Source organism: Zonotrichia leucophrys, unplaced genomic scaffold (genome assembly GCF_028769735.1).
Source record: "Zonotrichia leucophrys gambelii isolate GWCS_2022_RI unplaced genomic scaffold, RI_Zleu_2.0 Scaffold_96_169013, whole genome shotgun sequence".
NCBI lineage: Eukaryota > Metazoa > Chordata > Aves > Passeriformes > Passerellidae > Zonotrichia > Zonotrichia leucophrys.
The window spans coordinates 35,001-56,725 of record NW_026992301.1 but is presented as its reverse complement, the minus strand read 5'-3'; the positions used below and the strand labels follow the sequence as shown (position 1 = coordinate 56,725).

Below are 21,725 nucleotides of genomic sequence, written 5' to 3'. Positions count from 1 at the left end.
GCAGTTGTTGAGGGGAAAGGATTTTAAAATGGAATAATGATTTCTGAAAGGAACAATCATTCTCACAGAATAAGACCAGGAAAACCTGGCATACTAATACTAATACTAATACTAATACTAATACTAATACTAATTATTATTATTTTAGAAGGAACGAAGATGATGATTACAACTATTATTATTATTATTATTATTTTATAGTTATAGCCCTTTATTGTGATATTATATGATATGATATGATATTATAGTTTAAAAGGAACAATAATTTGCAGAGCAAAAAGGATTCGGAAAAGGAACAATGATTTCAAAAAGGAGGAATGACATTAAGGAGAAGGAAATAATAAAACCTGGGATAATGACTTTAAAAAATTGCAATTAAAAATAAGTAGGGAATAATAAAGTAAGGAGAAGAATTTAAAAAATAACAATAATTTGGAAATTAGAATAATTTAAAAACTACAATAAATAAAGAAATAATAAAATTTAGGTGATGAAGGGAAAGAAAATGGAAAAGGAAGCGCCCAACGTGGGGCTCGAACCCACGACCCTGAGATTAAGAGTCTCATGCTCTACCGACTGAGCTAGCCGGGCTGCTATGTTTCTTTTTCTCTACTTATTTTAGTAATCATAAAATTTCCACCCGTTTTCCCCGGAGCTGCCCAGCAGACAGATCCTTTTAGGGCGACAAAGGCTCAAAAAAAATCTCTGCCTCCCGGCAATTTTTGGATTTTCTGTTTTCTGCCAATTCCCCCTCGGCGATCCGAATCCGTCCTTAAAAACTTCCGGGCGGGGACAAATCCCCGCGGCCTCTGAGGGCGGCGGAGCTGCCTGGAAATTGGCGGGATTCTGAGGGAAAAGGGATTTTTTTGGGGTTTTTTTTTGGGCGTTTTTTGTTCGGGGGGGGCGGTGGATTTTTTTGGGGTTTTCTTTTTTTTTTTTTTTTATTTTTATGTTTTGTTTTTGGGGGTTTTCTTGAGGGGAGGCTTGTTGGTTTTTTTGTTTGGTTTATTTTTTGTTGTTGTTTTGGGGGGATTTGGTGGCTTTTTTATTTTTGGAGGGTTTTTGTTGTTTTTTTGGGGGGGATTTTGTTTGGGTTTTTTTTGCTTGTTTTGTGTTTTTTTTGGAAGGGGTTGGGGTTTTTTTGAGGATTTTTTGGGGGGTTTTTGGTTTTTTGTGTTCTATTTTTCTGGGTTGGGATTTTGTTTGGAGTTTTTTTGAGCTTGTTTGTTTGTTTGTTTTAGTTTGGTTTTCTTTAGGTTTATATTTTGGGTTTTGATGGCAGTAGGGTCGCAAACGTTGACACGGCGCGTTTCTGTAGTGTAGTGGTTATCACGTTCGCCTCACACGCGAAAGGTCCCCGGTTCGAAACCGGGCAGAAACAGCACCAAGGGTACTACTTTTAAATTTTTTCGTGCCTCTACATTGCTCGAAATTCCTTCACGGCGATGCCGGCAAAATAAAAAAATAAAATTAGGTGCATTTATAGCGCCAAAATGTTTAAATTTTACTCCATTCCCTGGTAAAAATCCGTGTTTATAACTCAGAACTGGTTTATTTTAATTTATATATGTATATACTATACTTATACTATACTATACTATACTATACTATACCATACCATACCATACCATACTATACTATATTATACTATTATATTTATATTATAATGTTATTATTTCATTCATATTTTTATTTTTATTTATTGTATATATTTTATTTCTATATAAACTTTATATTTATATAGATATATAGTTTATACATAAATTTATAATATTAATTTTTTTATTTATATAAATATAAAGTTTATATAGAAATAAAAGTGTAAAACTTTAAATATCAAAGTTTATTTATTAATAAATAAATATTTTCCCTGCGTACAAATCGACATCTCCACAATTTCACTCCCAGGAAAACCTGGGAATATGATTCGCCCAGGAATCGCTGACATGCCTTAAAATCCCATGGATTTGGGGTGGCTGCTTCCTTTCAAAAGGGACAAATTCAGCCGAAATTGAGGAATTTTAATTTTTAAGGAAAATTTTGAGCGTTTGTTCCCTGACCGGGAATCGAACCCGGGCCGCGGCGGTGAAAGCGCCGAATCCTGACCACTAGACCACCAGGGAGCTGATTTCGCCCCATTTTGACCATTTACACCGATATTTATTATCCAACAAAACGCCCCAAATCTGCTTTTCTCATCGGCCTCAGGGCACTTCGCTCCTGGCGTGGTAAGAATCAAAAATAAGAAAAATCATTGAAAGCTCAAAATAATTTAAAATTAATAAAATTGAATTTTAAATGAATTAAATTTTAAATTAATTGGATTTTATTTTAAAATCCCCTCCCAAATAATAATTCAAGACAATAAGCGAATCAATCAAAAACAGGAGAGCGATAAAAACGATAAAATATATTAAATAAAAGTAGCAACAGCAAAATTAATTTAAACAATAAGATTTATCTTAAAATTGCCTCCCCTAGTGGTCTAATGGTGAGGCTCCATCATTTTCACCGCCGTGGCCCTGATTCCTGATCAGGAAAAATTTTCTAAAAATGACAAAATTCTTTAAAAATCATAAATTTTTAACCTCGGGGTGCCCCAAATGTCCGTGATTTCACGTGAAATCTCCCTGGTTTGGAATCCGACAAAATCCACCGATTTTGAGGCTATTTTGTGCGGGGGGTTGGGGTTTTTTGCAATTTATTTACGCCCTTCACAAAGGCAACTGGAATTAAAAGGGATAAAGGAATTAAAATTGTAAAAAAAAAAGAATGAAAAGCGATAAGGAAATGAATTAAAAGCGCTAAGGGAATTGTTAAAAAGCGATAAAGAAATCCAAAGCCAGGAGCGGAGGTTTTCCCCCTGGATTTGGAAATACTCAGGAGCAGCCCCAGGGACTTTGGGTACTTGAAATTGGGGGAAAAACGCAAACGGCGGATATCGGCGTTTCTGTAGTGTAGTGGTTATCACGTTCGCCTCACACGCGAAAGGTCCCCGGTTCGAAACCGGGCAGAAACAGCGAGTTACTTTTTGGGGTGTATTTTTAGGTTTGGTTTTGTTTTTGTAGTACTTTTTTTTTTTTTACCTCCTTAATTTTCCGGACTTTATAGGATCGGGGTCGATCGGTGGGGCACACAAATTATAAACCAGAATTCCAAGAGATTCCTGTCGGATTTGGTCAACTGGAATGAACAAACCTTGTCCTCGACATTTCTGCATTTTGGGGTGTCTGAAATGGTTTTAATTCCCTAATTCCTTCTCTGGTGACCCAAATCTGGGCGGTTTTGGGGGAAAAAACCTCAAAGCAAGGAAGAAAAAAAGGGACAAGGGATGTAGACAAAATTGCCAATAAAAGGAAAAATAACTTTTTTTTTTGCTAATTTCCACAAATTTTTTTCCAACAGGAGCAGTGACCGCGTTTCTGTAGTGTAGTGGTTATCACGTTCGCCTAACACGCGAAAGGTCCCTGGTTCGAAACCAGGCAGAAACACCTTTGTTTTGGGGGAATTTACTCCCCTTTTCAGCCCCTCGCCAGCTGGGGTTTAATTTTGGGGTGATTTTGGGGAATTTCTGAGCTGCTTTGTAGGCTCGCAGCTTTGCTCCCCTCTTCCTTTGCTTGCATCGTTTCTTGTGTCTGTTTCCCAGAGGGGAAATTAATAAAAAAAAAATCAAATTATTAAAGGCACAGGAAGGGATAATTCCCATTTCCATCTACTAAAAAAGTCAAATAATCACAGGCACAGGCAGAGATAATTCCCATTTTCTCCATCACCGGAAATTTGAACTTTTAAGTTTTTCAAATCCAGAAATTCTTCAGTTTTGCACCCACAAGTGTGATCCCAATACGCTGGAAAACCAAGCTCCCTTCTCCACGGAAATTTTGGGAGAAAATTCATTAAAAAATAGACAAGCTCCATGAAAAAAAAAAAAAAAAAAAAGAAAAAGAAAAAAAAAGAAAGAAAAGAAAAGAAAAAAAAAGAAAAGAAAAGAAAAGAAAAGAAAAGACCCCCAAAACCCACCCCCAAAACACCAAACCATACCAAAAAACCAAAAAAACAAAAAAAAAAAACAACCCAAAAACCCCAAACAAACAAACAAACAAACAAAAAAACTAAAAATAAATTTAAAAACTAAAAACACACAAAAAAACCCCCCCAAAACCCCAAGAAACCCACAAAGAAACCCCAAAAAATAAAGAAAACCACCCAAAAATCCCCCCCCCAGCAAAAAACAAACAGAAAAAGGAATTGTGTGGAGAGGGAGAGGAGGAGGAGGCGGCGCTGCAGTCACGCGTTCCTGCTCCTGCATGGAGCTGTTTGTTCTCGGGACTTGACCTGGAATTGAGGCCAAAACTCCCAAATTGCGTCCAGCGCGTTCCCTCCCGCTTTTGTCGGAGCTTTTGGCTCCGAATTTCCCATTATTCCAAAACATTCGGGCTTTTTTTCTGCTGGAATTCACCCCCCTCATCCTCCTCTGGTTTTATTCCCGTTTCTGTGGCCGGATCTAGGCTGGTATTTCTTTATCTGTGTGCTGGGAAAAATTGGGGAAAAAAATGAGCAAAATGGTTAATAATTCTCGTGTAACCCAAGAATTTGTCCAATCCGTTCACCCACAGCTCCTTCAGATTTCTGGAGCTGCTGGAATGCCCAAAATCTGATTTTTTCATGGATTCTGGGGTGTTTCCCCCAGTATGAAAAGCATGGGGATGAGTCCAAAATTGGGAAAATGGCGAAAACTGCACAGTTCTGGTTTAGTTCGGAACAGAGTGTCCCAAATGGGGGTAAAAATGGATTTTTTGGGGTAATTCCTGTGCTCCCAGGTGGCTGAGAAGGCGCTGGGGAGAAGCCAGGAATGGTTTGGGTTAAATCGGGGAGATTTTAGCGTTCGGATGGTGAGAAAAAAAAGGGGTGAAAAGGCCCAGAGACCCTATTTTCAGCAAATTTAAACCAAAAATCTTTTATTTTGGTTGTGCTTACGAGGCCAGGGCATTTTTTACCATCTCCCTGGTGGTCTAGTGGTTAGGATTCGGCGCTCTCACCGCCGCGGCCCGGGTTCGATTCCCGGTCAGGGAAGCGTTATTTTTGTCCAAAAAACCCACTTCTTTGTGTTTTTCAAAATCCTTTCCAGGATTTAACATCTCCTAACCTCAAAATTATCCCACTTCTTCTCTTTTTGTGCCTCTCCCGCCAGACGTCCCCTTCCACCTGCCCAGGGTCCGTCTTTTATTGAGCAGTAAAAAAAGAAAATTAAAAAACACTTATTTATATAGTTTTTTCTTTTTTAAATAAAAATTAAGATTTTAACTTCACGGCAGCATGAGGGGCCGCGTCCTCTGCCCAGATTCCTGAAAAATCTTGAATTTTTTTGTTCGGATTTGTCAACACTAAAGCAGCAGCCTCAAACTTCCACCAGGAGCCCGGCTAGCTCAGTCGGTAGAGCATGAGACTCTTAATCTCAGGGTCGTGGGTTCGAGCCCCACGTTGGGCGACAGTTGTTTTCCTATTTCTCTACCCAAAAGTCATACATTTTAACCTTTAGGTATTATATTATTTTAAAACTATTACTCCTTTCCTTAATTTATTTTAGTGTTTAATTTTTTATTCGTATTTAATTATTTCTTTTAAATTTCTTAAACTATTCTTATTATTATTAATTGTATAGTAATTTTTTTAAAAAGGACGTGTTGGACTGGCACCAGGAATTTCACGCTCTGGAAGATTGGGATGGGGGGGGGGGGTGGGACTCAGAAATTTCGGGATTTGAGCCCCAAAAAGGAGGACTTGGGACCCAAAAATGCGGATTTGAGCCCAAAAATCAGGATTTGGACCGACACCAGGAATTTCACGCCCGGGCAGCTGCACAAACATCGGGACAGGACCGGCCCCAAAGGCCTCGGGAACAGCCCGGAGCAGCCAGACAGGGCATTAATCACCGGATAATTATCCCTGCCGCTAATTAAGACCCCACAGGGCATCCCGGGAGGCTCCGGCTCCATCCCCGTCCCCCCAAAATCCGTGCGGGATTTGCAGTTGAGTTCCCAAATTTTGGAGGTTTTTTGGGACGCGGAGACAGAGGGGGGACAAAGGGAGCGGGGGCCGTGTCCGGGTGTTTGTCCAGGTGTCTGTCCGGGTGTTTGTCCAGGTGTTCCCCGCATTGTTCCCCGGATTCGGGGTCGTTCAGGCCCCGAGGGCAGCGCGGGGATAAAGGGGGCTCGGGGCGGCGGCGCCGGGAGCCCCGTGGAGCGCTCGGCTGGGTGAGGCACCGCCTTTTGGGGGGTTTTCGGGGGCTTTTGGAGTTCTCCTTGTGCGCTCCGTGTCCATCGGCATCATCCCAGCATCTCCTCGAACTTGTAAAGAAGCAGGGATTTTTACTTTTATGACCAATTTTTTTTAATATATAAAAGATTTTATATATATTTTTAATATGCTTTTATATAGCTAAAATATATACTTTTAAAATAATGTATTAAATTAAAATTAATTTTATGACTAATAAAAAATATATTTTATATAATAAATATATATAAAATATATATTTTAAAAATCTATTTTAAATATATATTTAAAATATAAAATATGTTATATATATGCTTTTATTTTAGTATGCTTTTATATATCTAAAATATATTTCTTAAAATAATGTATAAATAATAATACATAAATAGGTGAACAAATGTATTATATGGTGTCTAATTTATGTATAAATCCATATAAAATATATAAATACACCGTCTATTCTAATGAGTAAATAAATACATAAAATATATTTTAGCACATAAAGATATATTTATTATTTTCATATTGTTTTATATTCTTTACTTTTATGTTTCTTAGGCTTAATTTAATGTTTTTTGAAAAAGAAACCGGTTTAATTTTTAAATAAATAAGCATTTTACAGAAGTCAAATGAAGCTTTTAATTTTAGTAAAAAAATAGTGAAAATGCCGGTTTCCAGGAGCCCGGCTAGCTCAGTCGGTAGAGCATGAGACTCTTAATCTCAGGGTCGTGGGTTCGAGCCCCACGTTGGGCGGTACTGTCTTTTTTACCCCTTCGTTCACCCAAATCTGACCTTTTTCTCTTCTTCTTTACCCAAATTCTGGTTCCGGTTCAGCTGCAGGAGCTGCCGAGCGCCTTTGGCAATAAAGCGCTTTTTTCCTCATTACATCATTTTATTCCCTGCAACCAAAACCACTAAAATCTCCACAATTCCCCAGACTTCCTTTTTTTGGGGTTATCTCAGGAGGAAAACCAAGCTTTTCTCTGCTCCTTCTGCCCCAAGAGGCACAAAACAAAAGAACCGGGAGGGTTTTGCCGCTGTTGTTTTGGGATTTTTTTTCCCACCCTATCCCAGGTGGGATATCCCAGGACTGAGCCCCGAGGGAATCCCAGAGCTGAATTCCTGAATTCCAGGGCTGAATTCCTGAACCCTTCTCATCCCAGAGCTGGATTCTGGAACTGTTCTCATTCTAGAGAGCAGAATTAATTCCAGGGCTGAATTCCTGAGCCGTTCTCATTCCAGAGCTGAATTCTTGAGCCGTTCTCATTCCAGGGAGTGGAACTCATCCCAGAGCTGAATTCCTGAATTCCCGAGCCCTTCTCCCCCCACGGAGCCGATGGAATCCCGAACCTTTCCCACCACGAAGCTGCTCCTGCTGGGGCTGAGCCTCCTCCTGTGCCTCGGAGCCGGTGAGCGGAGAACAAATCAGATTTAACGGATTCTGCCCAGGTTTTCCCCAAAATTCATCCCGTTTTCCCCCCTCTGCCGCAGCCGAGGCTCTCCGGTGCCACCTGTGCAAGTACAAGATCCCCTTGGTGGGCTGCCTGCGGGGCGCCAACGTGACGAGCTGCGAGCGCCGGGAGAAGTGTGCGCTCATCAAAACCTCCCTGGGTGCGTCCCCGGGGCTGTCCCCGCTCTTTGCTTCCCTTGTTTTATCCCTTTGCTCACCCAAATCGGATCTTTCCCCTTTTATTTACCCAAATCCACCTGGTTTGCAGGCAGAACCTGCAGGGAGCCTCTCCTGGGCTTCCCCACCTTCTCCTTCCCTTGTTCACCGAAATCTGATATTTTTCCCTTTTATTAACCCAAATCCACCTGGTTTGCAGGCAGCTTCTCCTTGGCCTCTTCCTCACCCTCTCCTTCCCTGCTGAGAGGTTCAAAAGGACCAAAAAACTTTCAAAAAGTAATTTTTAAGCCAAGGGGAGACTCTCCCTGGGGGGCAGGGGTTGTCTCCGTGGATGCATCACGGAGATTTCTTACTTTTATTTTCTGATTTTCTTTTTCTCCTAATTAAACCAATCTTTGCCTTAATTTGGGGGTACATTTCAAAGCTCGGCTTCTCCCCAAAGCTCCAAAAATCCGATTTCCACGTATTTTTCTTTTCCTCGTCCCCCCCGCAGGTAAGATGACCCTTTACTACCAGCAGGGCTGCACCTCGGCCCTGAACTGCGGCCGGGAGCGGGCGTCGGACGCCGAGTCCCGGCTGAGCTCCCGCTACTCCTGCTGCGAGACCGACCTGTGCAACGAGGAGTGGGGCGAGGAGCGCCGGGACTGACCCGCCCTGGGGCGGGACCGCGGTTCGGGGGCGCCTCGAGCTGATCTGACCCGGGGCTGCAATCGCCAGGGGCAAAAATGAGGGCTCGTTCACCACACAATTCCCTCCAGAACGCTATTTGCGAAAGAAAATCACAAAAATGCCCTTTTTGTCTGCATTTTTAATGACTGCTTTTGCTCCAGAATATCGCTGCTACCCATCCTAACCCTAAACCCTAGCCCTAACCCTAGCCCTAATTCTTTAAAGAACGTTGTCTTGCGTTTGAAATTATTCTCAGTAGAAAAATTGAGCCTCTTTTGCGACGAGCATCCCTTGTTTCTTGATGCTCATCGAGACTGTGCAAGCTAAGAAATAAACAAAAAAAAAATTCTGCAAAACTCTCACCTGATGAAGCTGTTGAGTAGAAAGCGTAAGCCCAAAATTAGTGTACACTGCTTTTTTTCCTTTGATCTAAATTTCCACAGCGAGTCTTACAGAAACACATGACATTCCATTTCTGGTTTTCTTTTCCTTTCCTTCCTGTACCTGTCAACATTTTTATTGATTTGCAAGCCAACTATTCATGCTCAAACCCTTATGAAAAAAGACATTACCATTAAAAAAATCTAGCCCACACAGTTCTGTACTGTTAATATTTTCGCTTTCAAATGGGCCCTGATTTAGTCTCAGGTCTAAAATAAACCCTCAGGCTCGGCACTGGCAGGGCTGGATCTGGCTCGTGTCCTTGTTTCCAGCTCTCCGGGCTCGGCATTCCCGATGGTCCGGGAGCAGCTGGCGGCCCGGAACACGATCCCAACACCCAAAGCCCAAGGGCGAGCCAAGGAGCTTCCCCCTGCTCTCGTCCTGGGTTTTATTTATTTTCCCTCCAGGGCAGGGCTGGGAATTTTGGGAGAGCAGCATCAGCTGGGAGCCAGGGGAAATAAAGGGGGGGAGGTGTCCAGTAGACATTAATTAATCCATATATTTACGGATATTTTTGGATATCCATCAATTAATCCATATAGTTATGGATCATTTTGGGTATCAATCAATCAATCCATATATTTATGGATGTATTTACATTTCATTTCCCCCCTCCTCCTGCCTCTTTTGGTCTCCCAGGCTCTTCCTACCTAACGAACGCACCTGTGGCAGGTGGGACGCGCCCCACAGGAGACTCCCCTGCCCTTTTGCCCCAAATTTGCCCAGCGAGATTAATACTTTTTTCACCTTATTGGCAAGAGAGATGCAAACCTTTTGTCCCTTCCCCTTGGAAGGAGGGATGAGGTTCCTGGAAAGAGTTAAAAAGTCCTCGGAGAAGCTCCGGCCTTGGGGACAGGTGGATGGAAACGCGAGAAACTTTGGCACCGACAACTTTGGCGCGGAGCGGAGCGGCAGAGCCGGGAAGGAGGAGGAAGAAGAGGAGGAGGAGGAGGGAAAATCCTCCGTGGGTGCCCAGGATGGCAGCGATGGGGGAGGGCAGGGAATGGTAAGTGACACGGGAGGGGGTGGCGGTGACAAGAGGGGACAAATGGGGCACCGAGGAGCCGCAGCCCCAGCCATGTCCGAGGCGGCGGCGGCCGCGGCCGGGCTCCTGCGGCGCTGCCCGGGGCAGCGGCTGCCGCGGACCCCGTCCCGCTGGGACCCCGCCGCCACGCGGCTGGCGGCGCAGCTGGCCGCGTCCCGAGCCGTGCCGGGCCAAAACCCGCCGGGACCGGGGCGGCTCGGGAGGGAGACCCGGCCCGACGCGTCCGCTCCAAGGTACGCGGGGACACGGGGAGGGCTGGGGATGCGCCTGTGCCTCTGTCGCTTGTCGCTCTGCCCCTTGTCCCTCTGGTATTTATTTACAGATCGAAAGAAACGGGAGGTGGGAGAGGGCAAATTCCCTTTCCATAGGGAGGGATATAAATATATATGAATATGTAAAAATGTAAAATTATATACGGGAGGTAGGAGAGAGTGAATTCCTCTTCCATACGGAGTGATATAAATATATATAAATACTGATATAAATATATATCAATACATACAAATATAAAATTATATACAGGAGGTGGGACAGAGTGAATACCCCTTCCATAGGGAGTGATATAAATATATATAAATATATACAAATATAAAATTATATACGGGAGGTAGGAGAGGGTGAATTCCCCTTCCACAGGGAGTGATATTTTTATATATAAATATATAAAAATATAACATTATATAAATACATGAGAAGGGGCAGATAAACAGAGGTGGCAAAGCTCTGCAGGACAATTCCAGCTCTGGTTTTGCTCATTAATTCCTCCAGCAGAACCTCTGGAACTGGGATTTATCTCCCCCCCCAGCTCCAGATGTGGCCAAAATCCCGACTCGGAGGTTTTGGATCAGCAAGGGCTGGCTTTCAAATCAGAATTTATGGATCACTGGGTCTGATTTCAGGTCCTCATTAGGAGGAGACAAATCGCTCTCCAGAGGATTCCACATTTCCCAGTCTGTGGTAATTTGAAACCCCTCAGTAACCGGGTGACCATCTCTCCCTCCTGTCCCAGTTTGCCCTGACAAGAACTCGGTGGAAAAGTGGAAACCACGATGTTACTGACAACCCCAGCCCTGGAAAAAAAATTAATTATTTAATATTTATTCTAATTACCATTCCCACGGCCTCCAAACCTGCACAAAATATTTCTGGAAGGCCAAGGCTATTTTATTTTGAGATTCAGGACCCCAGTCCTGTGCTTGATCTTTGTGGATTTGGGAAATTCACGCATAGATCTTGATAAGGGCTTTGCATCCTCAGCCCTGGAAAAAGAAAAATTAATTATCAGTCCCATTTAATGCAGGGCCTCCAAATCTGCACAAAATATTTCCGGAAGGCCAAGGCTATTTTATTTTGAGGTGCAGGACCCCAGTCCTGAGCTTGATTTTTATGGATTTGGGAAATTCACACACAGATCTCGATAAGGGCTCTGCATCCTCCTGTATTCCCTTTCTCCTGTTGCTTTTTATGGCCCCCGATGAGCCCTGGAGCTCAACCAGGTCATCTGAGTCCCCCGCTGGAGTTTCAGGGCCGAAACTGGATTTTAACGAGGGCTCAGATGGTTCCTGGACCTCAGCCTGGAGCAGCTGCTCCTCGCCGGCCCCAGGGCTCGGAATCGGCACCGGCTCGGCCATAAATCAGCTCCATCCAGGGCACCCCCGAACGGGAAGGGATCCCCAAAGGTTTTGGGGAATTTTTGGATCCCAAAAAGATCCCAAAAGGGGATCGTCTTACTACCTCCCTGCTGAAAAAAAAACCAAAAAAAACCCAAACCAACAAACAAAAAACCACAAAAACACCCCAAGCAAAAAAAGCAAAATAAAAGGAAAAAAACTAAAATAACACCCAAAAAAACCCAGGAAGGTCAGGATTTCTGAGGAGCGTCCCCGCTTTCCTGCGTGCCCCCCAGAGCCGAGGTCCGGTCCCCGGGCTGGCGAAACCGGACACGGAGGGAGTGACCCCGGGCAGTGGCCGCGCTCCGGGCCCAGCACCGCCCCCAGGGCCGGGTGCCAGCGCTGCCCTTCCAGCCGCGCTGAAACCCTTCCTGCCCCGCAGGAGAGAGGCCATGGCAGCCGTGTTCCTGCCCGGCAACCTCCAGGACGAGGCCACTTGCTCCGTGTGCCTGGAGTTCTTCAAGGACCCCGTGTCCATCGAGTGCGGCCACAACTTCTGCCGGGCGTGCATCGTCAAGAGCTGGAAGGACCTGGAGATGGATTTCCCGTGCCCGCAGTGCCGCGAGGTCTTCCAGAACAAAAATTTCCGCCCCAACCGGCAGCTGGCGAACATGTCCGAAATCATCAGCCAGTTCGCGCAGCGCGGGGCCAAGGGAGCGGAGGAGGACGGGCTGTGCCCCAAGCACCGCGAGGCGCTCAAGCTCTACTGCAAGGACGACCGCAGGAGCATCTGCGTGGTGTGCGACCGGTCCCGCGAGCACCGCCCGCACGCCGTGGTGCCCGTGGATGAGGCTTCCGAGGAGTACAAGGTCCGTCCGTCCGTCTGCCCGTGCGTGCGAGCCGCGCTTGTCCCCGCGCTGCCACCCCGCGCTGCCACCCGGCTTTGCCTCCCGAAGAGCTGGGAGAGCTTCCCGTCCTCCCGAAAGACCGGGAGAGCTTCCCAGCCTCCCAAAAACTTCTGGGAGAGCTGTCCCGCCTGGGTGTGCGCACCTGGCCCGGGTTTTTGGGGTGGATTCACCTCGCCGGGTGAGGGAGCGGCGGACAGACAAACAGCCGCGACTGACAGACGAACAGCCGCCACTCTCTGGGGGCTGGAGAGCGTCCAGAGATGAGCCAAGCAGATTAAAGCCGGGCTGACCTTTGCCGAAGGGAGCAGGGCACGTCCTGCCCCCGGCACGCTCCGATCCTGTTTTTTGGGGAGGTTCTGGTGGTTCTGGGGCCGCCGCGGGGATTTCCCGGCTATCGCATCCCGAGTTTATCTCCTTTTCTGTTTTTTGGGGAGGTTCTGGATTTCCCGGCCAGCGCATCCCGTGTTTTCCTCCCTCCCCATCCCACCCGGCACCGAGCAAACCCCGCCGGCAGGGGGACGAAAAACCGGCAAATCCTCTTTTTTTTTGTTGTTCCCAGGAGAAAATCCAGGCGCGCTTGGATTTCCTGCGGAAGGAGCGGCAGGAGCTGCTGGAGTTCAAAGTGAACGATGATAAAAAAACCCAGGAGCTGCTGGTGGGTCCTGCTTTGGGGCGGTGGGGAAGCCTGGAGGGGGGTGAATGTTCCACAAAACGGAAAATGGGAGGTTTTCCCCATTCTCCTGCCCCGCCACCATGAGCCAGAGCCTCAGCAGCCCTCGGGGATGGTGCTGGAATATCTCGGAATTCTCTGGAGTATCTCGGGAGCTCGGCTGGCCCCTGGCTCTGCTCCACCCTTCCTCTTCCTCAGCGCATCACCCCTGTGGCAGCAGAAGGGGAAAAAACCCAGCCCAATGAAAATAATTCTTCTCCCAGGCCATCAACCCCCAAGAAAGGTGATTTTTGAGAGATCCTGGCGCTGCTTCCCAAGGTTTTTGTCCGGGAATGCTGCTCCCTGTGATTCCTCGCTGTGAAAAATACCAGTCACTTGGTTTTTAATATTTTAAAAGTTTAATAGTAATAAAATGGTTATAAAATAATTAATATAATTAGAGTGATAATAATTTGGATAATTTGGATTGAGACAATATGAGACAATAAAAACAAAGAGTTATGAACAGTCAGGGTGCCTCTTTCTGGCCAAAATAAGTCCAAAAAAGGACGCACGTTAACAGAGGATTAACCCTTAAAAACAGCAGCCTGTTGAATATTCATACACCTCATTAGTGATGCATAAATTCCATTCAAACACAGAATTTTGTCTGGTCAGTGTCAGCTTCTTCCTCTTAATCCTAAACGGCATTTTCAGGGCTGAGCTAGGGAGGAAGAAGTTAATTTCTTCTGATAATAGAGCAATAAATTCTATTTCTCTGCAAGATTTCGGTGTCCTGTGGCTACCGTCGGGTGCCAGTACCTCATTCTTTTCTTAAAAAAAAAAAATATCCCACAGACACAATTCCTGTTTTAACTACAAAAGTTACCTTTTAACCACAAAACTCCATTTACCACACTATTAAAATGTGAATACAGCACCACTGATCAACACAACAAAACACATACAGTAAATATCTGTGTCAAAATACATGCAGTAAATATCTGTGTAGAGCCATATAATTTGCATTTTTCATAATTTCCTTCCCAAAGGAGGACTCCCAGTCTCACCAGGCTGGAGCTTCAGCTCCACCTCCAGACCCCTCTCCTGAAAACCCCTTTTTTCCTTTTTTTGCCGTATGCTACCCCAGAAAACCATCGAGGGCGAGCGGCAGAAGCTGCTCTCAGACTTCGAGCGGCTGCGGCAGTTCCTGCACGACCAGGAGCACATCCTGCTGGGGCAGCTGGAGAAGATGGAGAAGAACATCTCCCGGAGGCAGAACGAGAACATCACCGACCTCTCCAGGGAGATCACGCTGCTCAACAAGCTCATCGCCGAGCTGGAGGAGAAAATCCAGCAGCCCATGCTGGAGTTCCTCAAGGTGAGATGCCAGCTCTGGGTCACAGTTAATTCCTCATTTTTCAATGGCTTTTTGGGGGCAAAAGTCCTTTTTTTATTCTGCTTTTAACGAGTGGAAGGTGCAAGGAGGTGCCTGAGTGCCCCAAGACCTCTCTGGCTGAGGAACAGAATGTTCTCTTTGATTTTAATGATTTTTCTTCCAACATGAACTTATCTGGAACTTTACTAGCACCCCCAAGCCCTTGGTTTGTGTTTATGGATCCTATAAAGGTGGTTTGGGGGCAAAAGTCCTTTTTTTATTCTGCTTTTAACGAGTGGAAGGTGCAAGGAGGTGCCCGTGTGCCCCAAGCCCTCTCTGACCGAGGAACACCCTGGGAAATCATGTTCTCTTCAACTGTAATGATTTTTTTTTCCTCCTGTGTTTTTCCAGAGGTTTTCCAGGTTTTTTTTCTTGTGTTTTTCCAGAAGTTTTCCAGGTTTTTTTCCTGTGTTTTTCCAGGGATTTTTCCTGATTTTTTCCCCCATGTTTTCCCACAACTTTCTCCAGGGATTTTTCCAGGTTTTTTTCCTGTGTTTTTCCAGGGATTTTTCCTGATTTTTTCCCCCATGTTTTCCCACAACTTTCTCCAGGGATTTTCCCAGTGATTTTTCCAGGGTTTTTTTCCAGAGGTTTTCCCAGGGTTTTTTTCCAGGATTTTTCCAGGGAGCTGCCCCAGACCTGCACAGGGTTAAATTCCCTGCCAGGCTGCCTCCTGGGCGCTGTCAATATTTGCAGAAGTTTTCAGGGCTTGGCTGTGGGTGGGAATTCACCCCAGGAACAACAATCGGCATTTTATTAAAAAAAAAGCAGCTTGGGCAAAACAATTGGCAGTTTTTATTAAAAAGCAGCTTGGGAATAAAATCCCAATTGTTGTTTTTTTTTATAAAAAGCAGCTCTGGACTGGCTGCAGGGTCCTTTTTTCAGCCCCTGGGAGGTGGCTCTGCCTTCGTGTGGGCTCTGGAATGTGGTTTTGAGGGCAGAACAGGCAAATAATGGCTCGGTTTGCTGTCGGTTTTCGGTGTTGCAATTTTATTTTATTGAGCGTAATTGAACCTTAAATTGCCTCCACAATCCACCCTGCCTGAGGGAAAATAACTTTATTGAGCGTATTTGAACCTTAAATTGCCTCCACTGCATTTTGTGTACAATAAAGTGCATTTTGTGTACAATAACACACAGTTTGTATAAAATAAACTGCATTTTGAAGAGCTGCCTGGAGTCCCACATCCCTCATTCAGGCTCTCAGTGCTCAATCTCTCTTGTTTTTCCTTTCCAGGATGTGACGAGCATCATCAGCAGGTGAGGAATTCTGCTTTCCCCGCTGCCTTTGGGTTTCCAGCCCTGTCCAGAGGTCCCTGTGCCCCATCCAGGTGCCCCGGGCAGGGTGGAACTTCCCTCCCGCTCTCTTCGAGCCCTGGATCTCCTCCAGATCCCTGGAAATCTGATTTTTCACAGTGTGCTTTTCCTGCCAGTGGGTTTTTTCAAGGATTAAGTGAGACCAAGAACTCCAAATTCCCTCATTTGCTCACACACATTTCCCCCAGCACAGGCACCACCCATTTCTAAAATCGAATTGGAGCTGCTGGAGGTGGGGAGGGGATCACTCCAAAACATCCCCCCCATCACTCCAAAATCCACACCCAAATCCTGATTTTTTCACCCCAAAAAGGATGAAATCCCAGGAAGGTGCTCGGCGTGGGATGGGACAGGAGCATGGGTGGAAAGTGGGGCTGGAAATGGGGGAATATTCACAATTTCCTCGTTTTTTTGCCGTTTTCCCTGGGCAGGAGCGATGAGGTGAAGTGCCAGAAGCCTGTTCCTGTCTGCACCGACATGAAGATGCATGTCTGCAACTTCTCCCTCAAAACCGTGCTCCTGGAGAAGGTCTTGAAGAAATTCCGCGGTGAGTTGAAAAAAAAATTTTAAAATATATATATTTTTAAAATTTATGAAATAAAAATAAAAATAATATGAAATATAAAATATAAAATATAAAATATATAATATAAAATATAAGATGTAAAATATAAAATATAAAATATAAAATATAAAATATAAAACATCAAATATCAAGTATAAAATAAAAAAATCGAACATATAAAATAAAAAATTTAAAATAAAAAATATCCCTGGCCTTTCCTGGCACGGGGTGGGAATGCCCGGGTTGCTGCTCCAGGGCTCCTGGGCACCAAAATGGGGCAAAAAAGGGGGGAAAAATCGGAGTTTGAGCATCAGTTTTGGTGCAATAAAAAATTTAATTTCAAGATAGCCAAGCCCTGGGTTTGCAGGAAACCACTAGATGGTGCTGAGAGAGCTGGAAAGGTAAAATACACCAAAAGAGAAGCTCTAGGAGAGAAAAAACCAAATAATTGTGTCCCCATTCACGTCCCTCTCTTCTCTCCTTTTCAGAAAACCTGCAGGATGAACTGGGAAGAGGTGAAAAAGGTAAAAAAAGATGATATTTCACACATAGCACCCAGAGCAAAGACTCAAAATTGTGGTTGTATTTTGCAAAGCCAAAAGAGAGGGGGAAAAAAGGAAGGAGAAAAAAAAAAAAAGAGGAAAAGACACTCTAGATTTCTTTTTTCTTTTTTTTTTTTCCTTAATTTCTTCTCTCTCAATGATTTCCAGATCCTGCCTGCTCAGCTCCAGAGCCCAAAGCCGATTTTTCTAACTGACGCCGGGGATCTGACAGCTCAGCCAGGTCCTCTCTGCCTGTTTGCACTTAACAAACCCACAGATTTCAGACCAAAAAAGCCACTCCGAGACACAACTTTGCCAAATTTGCTCTGCTGGGCTCCTGCTTCCACCAGGGAATTGGGATGGAGGCCTCAGAGGGGTTAAATCCCAGCAGAATTTGGTCAATTCCTGAAGTTATTTAAGAATTCAAATTAAACCCCTGCAGAATTCAGTTAATTCCTTAAGTTATTTAAGAATTCCAATTAAATCCCTGCAGAATTTAACTCATTTTTAAAGTTAATTAAGAATTTAACTCCTTTTCATGGGAGAGGTCATGAATTTGAGGGGCAAACCCCATCCCCTTGGTGGGAGGGTGGCCTGAGCAGCGTCTTCAGGAGAAAAATCTCATTGTTTTTGCTTTTAAACCTGTGGTCTCTAGCCCGGGGACCTATAATGAGGACAACCCACAGGCTGGACCTTTTCCAAGGATTCTGCTGACTAACAGCACCCGGCTGGAAATGCCTAAATTTGGCAGAAAACACGAAAAACCAAGTGAAAAGCCAAAGGCCCCTTGCTGCATGCCCAGGGGGGTGGGTGCATGTGCGGAGGTGTCACTCGCTGTGGTTGAACCTCAGACCCAAGTCCTGACAATTCCTGACAATTCCAGGAGCTGGAGATGCCCCAGGAAGGAAAACACCCTGTTAAAAGGTGTTTTAAATCAATAAAAACAAACAAAAAAAAAGATTAAACCAAGAAAAGATTAAAAAAATAAAGATTTAAAAAAAAATCTTGGGCATGGATGAAATCGACTCATTCCACCCCATTTCCCCACAGGTTCGCTGGTGGGATTTGCAGTCTCTGATGCAGGAGATGCAGGAAATGCAGGAAATGCAATTTTTTTGGCCACTTTTGAGGAGGAACCTGGGGTTTAAGCTTTGAAGGAAAAATGATCCCAGCCTTTCCCAGTCCCTGTTTTGACTTTCCCCACCTCTACGAAGCGCTCTGAGGTTTTCAATCCCACTGTGTCTCTTTTGGGAATTTTTTATGCCAATTCCTGACCTAAACCTGTGAATTTTGGAGAGCACAAAGGCCTTTTATGGTGTGGCACCTGCTCCATTTTAGACTCCCCCCAAAGTGTCTCACGGATTCGTGGTGACTTTGCTGACTACAACCACAATTTGAGGTCACTTCCTCTGAGTTTGGAAAAGGGGAAACAAAAGCTGTTGGGACCAGGCTGCATTTGCATGTTTGCTTTGGGCTACTCCAGGTGAAAAGATTCCCTCAGGTCGTGGCTTCCCACAAGGATTTGGGTGCTTTTGGGGTGGTTTGGGGGTGAAAATTCTGAGATTTGTGATGCCGGGGGGTGCAGAGCTCACCTGTATGTGGATAAACTGGAAAGCAAGATAAAAAAAATCAATATATGTGGAAAAAGCCATTCTTGATCATCTTTGCTGTTGATAACTGCGAATTATCTGCATGTGCTTTTATGGCATTGTCTCCTCTCCTGTTGGCCTTGTCACCCCATTTCTCACCAGAGACTGCATGAGATAAAGCCCCCCTTGAGGGATTTGGGGGGTGTCAGTGTGGGCTGTGTGGTTTTTGGGCTGGGTTTATTGAGCTCCAGGCTGGGTTTGTTGAGGCCCAGGCTGGGATTATTGAGCTCCAGTCTGGGTTTATTGAGCTCCAGGCTGGGTTTATTGAGCTCCAGACTGGGTTTGTTGAGGCCCAGGCTGGGTTTATTGAGCTCCAGGCTGGGTTTGTTGAGGCCCAGGCTGGGTTTGTTGAGGCCCAGGCTGGGTTTATTGAGCTCCAGGCTGGGATTATTGAGCTCCAGGCTGGGTTTATTGAGCTCCAGGCTGGGTTTATTGAGCTCCAGGCTGGGTTTATTGAGCTCCAGGCTGGGTTTATTGAGCTCCAGGCTGGGTTTATTGAGCTCCAGGCTGGGATTATTGAGCTCCAGGCTGGGTTTATTGAGCTCCAGACTGGGATTACTGAGCTCCAGGCTGGGTTTATTGAGCTCCAGGTTGGGATTATTGGGCTCCAGAAACTGAGCCGTGCGTTTCCCTGCCCAAACCCTCTCTGAGCCCTGACCACCGTCTGTCCCCACTAACAGAGGACCTGACCCTGGACCCCGACTCAGCCAACCACCTGCTGATCCTCTCGGCCGACCTCAAGAGCGTCCGCATGGGCTGCAGGAAGCAGGAGCTGCCCGACAACCCCAAGCGCTTCGACACCAACTCGCGCGTCCTGGCCTCCACAGGCTTCAAGTCGGGGCGGCACTACTGGGAGGTGGAGGTGGGGCCCTCGGACGGCTGGGCCTTCGGCGTGGCCAAGGAATCCATCCGGAGGAAGGGGCTGACCCAGTTCTCCCCCGAGGAGGGCATCTGGGCCGTGCAGCAGAACGGGGGCCGCTACTGGGCCGTGACGTCGCCACAGCGCACGCCGCTGTGCCTGGGCGGCCGCAAGCTGAGCCGCATCCGCGTCTACCTGGACTACGAGGGCGAGGAGGTTTCCTTCTACGACGCCGAGAACATGCAGCACATCTTCACCTTCAACGTGGCCTTCCAGGAGAAGGTGTTCCCCCTGTTCTCCGTCTGCTCCACGGTCACCTACATCAAGCTGTGTCCCTGAGGCGCCGCGGGCTGGGACGAGCCTCTTCCTGCTCCTGCCCGTCTCCAGAGTGAGAAAAAGGATCTCCAGAACCCCTTTTCCAACTGATTTTGGTGCTCAGGAGCCCGAGCACTCCCAGCCCTCCCTCCCGGGCTCCTGGGTGAGATCAAAAAGACTCAAATCAGGCTGGTTTGGGGGGACGTGGGCTGAGGGGTGGGCAGGGAGGTGGTCGAGAGGGTGTCACAGAGAAGGTCTTCAGGCGAGGTGGGAGCAGAGAGATGTCCAGCAGTGCCCAGAAATTGTGGTGGCCTTAAAGGAAGGTTGTGGTCACCAGCTTGGAGGCTGTGGCCACCAACTCAAAGACTGTGGTCACCAAATCAAGGATTGTGGCCACCAACTCAAGGGCTGTGGCCACCAACTCAAGGACTGTGGTCAACAACCACAGAGACAAACAGAAATTAAAAAAAAAGTCCAGTCAGAAATTTCCTGGTTTCTTCTGCCACCCGAGGAAATCATTTTCCCCCAAAAGCTGTTTTTGGGTGTTGTGAGAATTGTCTGAGCAGCCTCAGGTGACCACTGTCCGCCACTGTGGAGGAGCCCGTGTGGCTTTGTCTGCTCTCCCTGGTTTTCCACCCACAACTCCTCTGGAAAAGGTTAAAAGGTGCTTTTTTTTGGTTTATTTTAGTGATGTTTGTCCTGCTGGACCTGAGCAAGACCCACATTTGTCCTTCTGGTGCTCCCATGCTGAGGCTTTTCCATGGACAGGATGTTCACAAAATTTCCCTCTTGGATCTCACGCCTTGTGTGGATTTAGGTGCTCAATCTCGTGTTCCCTCAGGTTCTCAGCAAAATCACCTGTTTATCCTCATTATTTGTGGTTTTTTTTTCCCCTGGAAACCCTCGGTCTCTGCCAAGAAGCCAATGCTGAACTCGCATTTGCTTCATCCCCTCTGGTTTTGCCAAAAAAAAAAGAAGAAAAAGAAAAAAAGCAGCTTTAAAAAATAATAATCAATGTCTTGTTGCCTGAAGTCTTGGTAAAGGGTATGGGGTTGGTCAAATCTGGAGCCTTAAAAAAAAAAATCGTTTTAGAAATTACACACTTGGGGCAAATGGGAGGAAGCTTTATTTGATCAGGACAATATTTCCTGGGTGGTTTGAGACGGGAAAAAGCAGAAACTTCCAAAATTTTCAGCTGTTGGGTTGGTTCCTACCCGAGATTCAAATTTCTGTTGTTGAAATTGTGTTTGATTTGGTTTAGAACTGCCCGCATTATTCTTAACCCATGTTTGGGAAATAAAACATTTTAAAATATGTTATTTAAAATAAAAATAACATAATATAATATAATATAATATAATATAATATAATATAATATAATATAATATAATATAATATAATATAATATAATATAATATAATATAATAGAAAAAAAGAAAGAAATAAAAAAGGTATTAAAATATATTTGTATAACTATGTATCATAATATATATATGTATTATGTGCTGGGGTGAAGGCATATATCAAAATTATATAATACAATACAATATAAATAATATAATGGAATTCATATATATATTTTTGTATGTAATTTTTGTGGGGTTTTGTTCCACCTTTGTTAAGCATAAACCAAATATCTTGAAATCCCCCAAATTAGAGAAAAAAAAAAAAAGATAAAACCAGCTGACCTTTGCCTTTGGACACTCTTGGAGGGGACGAACAGGTGTCAGCACCGGGGTTATTCCACGGGCTGGACACCGGCCAAAATCCCTGTTAAAACAAACAAAACTAGAGCTGCCAAGTGCTGAACCCAGC

At 45.2% G+C, this 21,725-nt stretch overlaps 2 protein-coding genes and 8 non-coding genes across 10 annotated transcripts; 8 read left to right on the top strand and 2 right to left on the bottom strand.

Annotated features, from left to right (window-relative positions):
* Positions 1-518: 518 nt before the first annotated feature.
* Positions 519-591, bottom strand: TRNAK-CUU (transfer RNA lysine (anticodon CUU)). The gene has a single exon. It is a non-coding gene; the product is annotated as a tRNA-Lys (tRNA).
* A 717-nt stretch (positions 592-1,308) lies between these two features.
* TRNAV-CAC (transfer RNA valine (anticodon CAC)) lies at positions 1,309-1,381 on the top strand. Its single transcript has one exon. It is a non-coding gene; the product is annotated as a tRNA-Val (tRNA).
* A 670-nt stretch (positions 1,382-2,051) lies between these two features.
* TRNAE-UUC (transfer RNA glutamic acid (anticodon UUC)) lies at positions 2,052-2,123 on the bottom strand. Its single transcript has one exon. It is a non-coding gene; the product is annotated as a tRNA-Glu (tRNA).
* Positions 2,124-2,946: 823 nt separating this feature from the next.
* On the top strand, positions 2,947-3,019 carry TRNAV-CAC (transfer RNA valine (anticodon CAC)). Its single transcript has one exon. It is a non-coding gene; the product is annotated as a tRNA-Val (tRNA).
* A 399-nt stretch (positions 3,020-3,418) lies between these two features.
* Positions 3,419-3,491, top strand: TRNAV-AAC (transfer RNA valine (anticodon AAC)). Its single transcript has one exon. It is a non-coding gene; the product is annotated as a tRNA-Val (tRNA).
* Positions 3,492-5,001: 1,510 nt separating this feature from the next.
* TRNAE-CUC (transfer RNA glutamic acid (anticodon CUC)) lies at positions 5,002-5,073 on the top strand. Its single transcript has one exon. It is a non-coding gene; the product is annotated as a tRNA-Glu (tRNA).
* Positions 5,074-5,415: 342 nt separating this feature from the next.
* TRNAK-CUU (transfer RNA lysine (anticodon CUU)) lies at positions 5,416-5,488 on the top strand. Its single transcript has one exon. It is a non-coding gene; the product is annotated as a tRNA-Lys (tRNA).
* A 1,468-nt stretch (positions 5,489-6,956) lies between these two features.
* Positions 6,957-7,029, top strand: TRNAK-CUU (transfer RNA lysine (anticodon CUU)). Its single transcript has one exon. It is a non-coding gene; the product is annotated as a tRNA-Lys (tRNA).
* Positions 7,030-7,612: 583 nt separating this feature from the next.
* Positions 7,613-8,723, top strand: LOC135460722 (ly-6/neurotoxin-like protein 1). Its single transcript, XM_064737639.1, has 3 exons — positions 7,613-7,685; positions 7,768-7,887; positions 8,397-8,723. Exons 1-3 carry the CDS (start codon positions 7,613-7,615, stop codon positions 8,549-8,551), a joined length of 348 nt encoding a protein of 115 aa, XP_064593709.1. The 3' UTR covers positions 8,552-8,723.
* A 3,397-nt stretch (positions 8,724-12,120) lies between these two features.
* LOC135460737 (E3 ubiquitin-protein ligase TRIM7-like) lies at positions 12,121-20,084 on the top strand. Its single transcript, XM_064737654.1, has 7 exons — positions 12,121-12,537; positions 13,136-13,231; positions 14,376-14,606; positions 15,901-15,923; positions 16,412-16,527; positions 17,034-17,069; positions 19,417-20,084. Exons 1-7 carry the CDS (start codon positions 12,121-12,123, stop codon positions 19,932-19,934), a joined length of 1,437 nt encoding a protein of 478 aa, XP_064593724.1. The 3' UTR covers positions 19,935-20,084.
* The last annotated feature ends 1,641 nt before the right edge of the window (positions 20,085-21,725 follow it).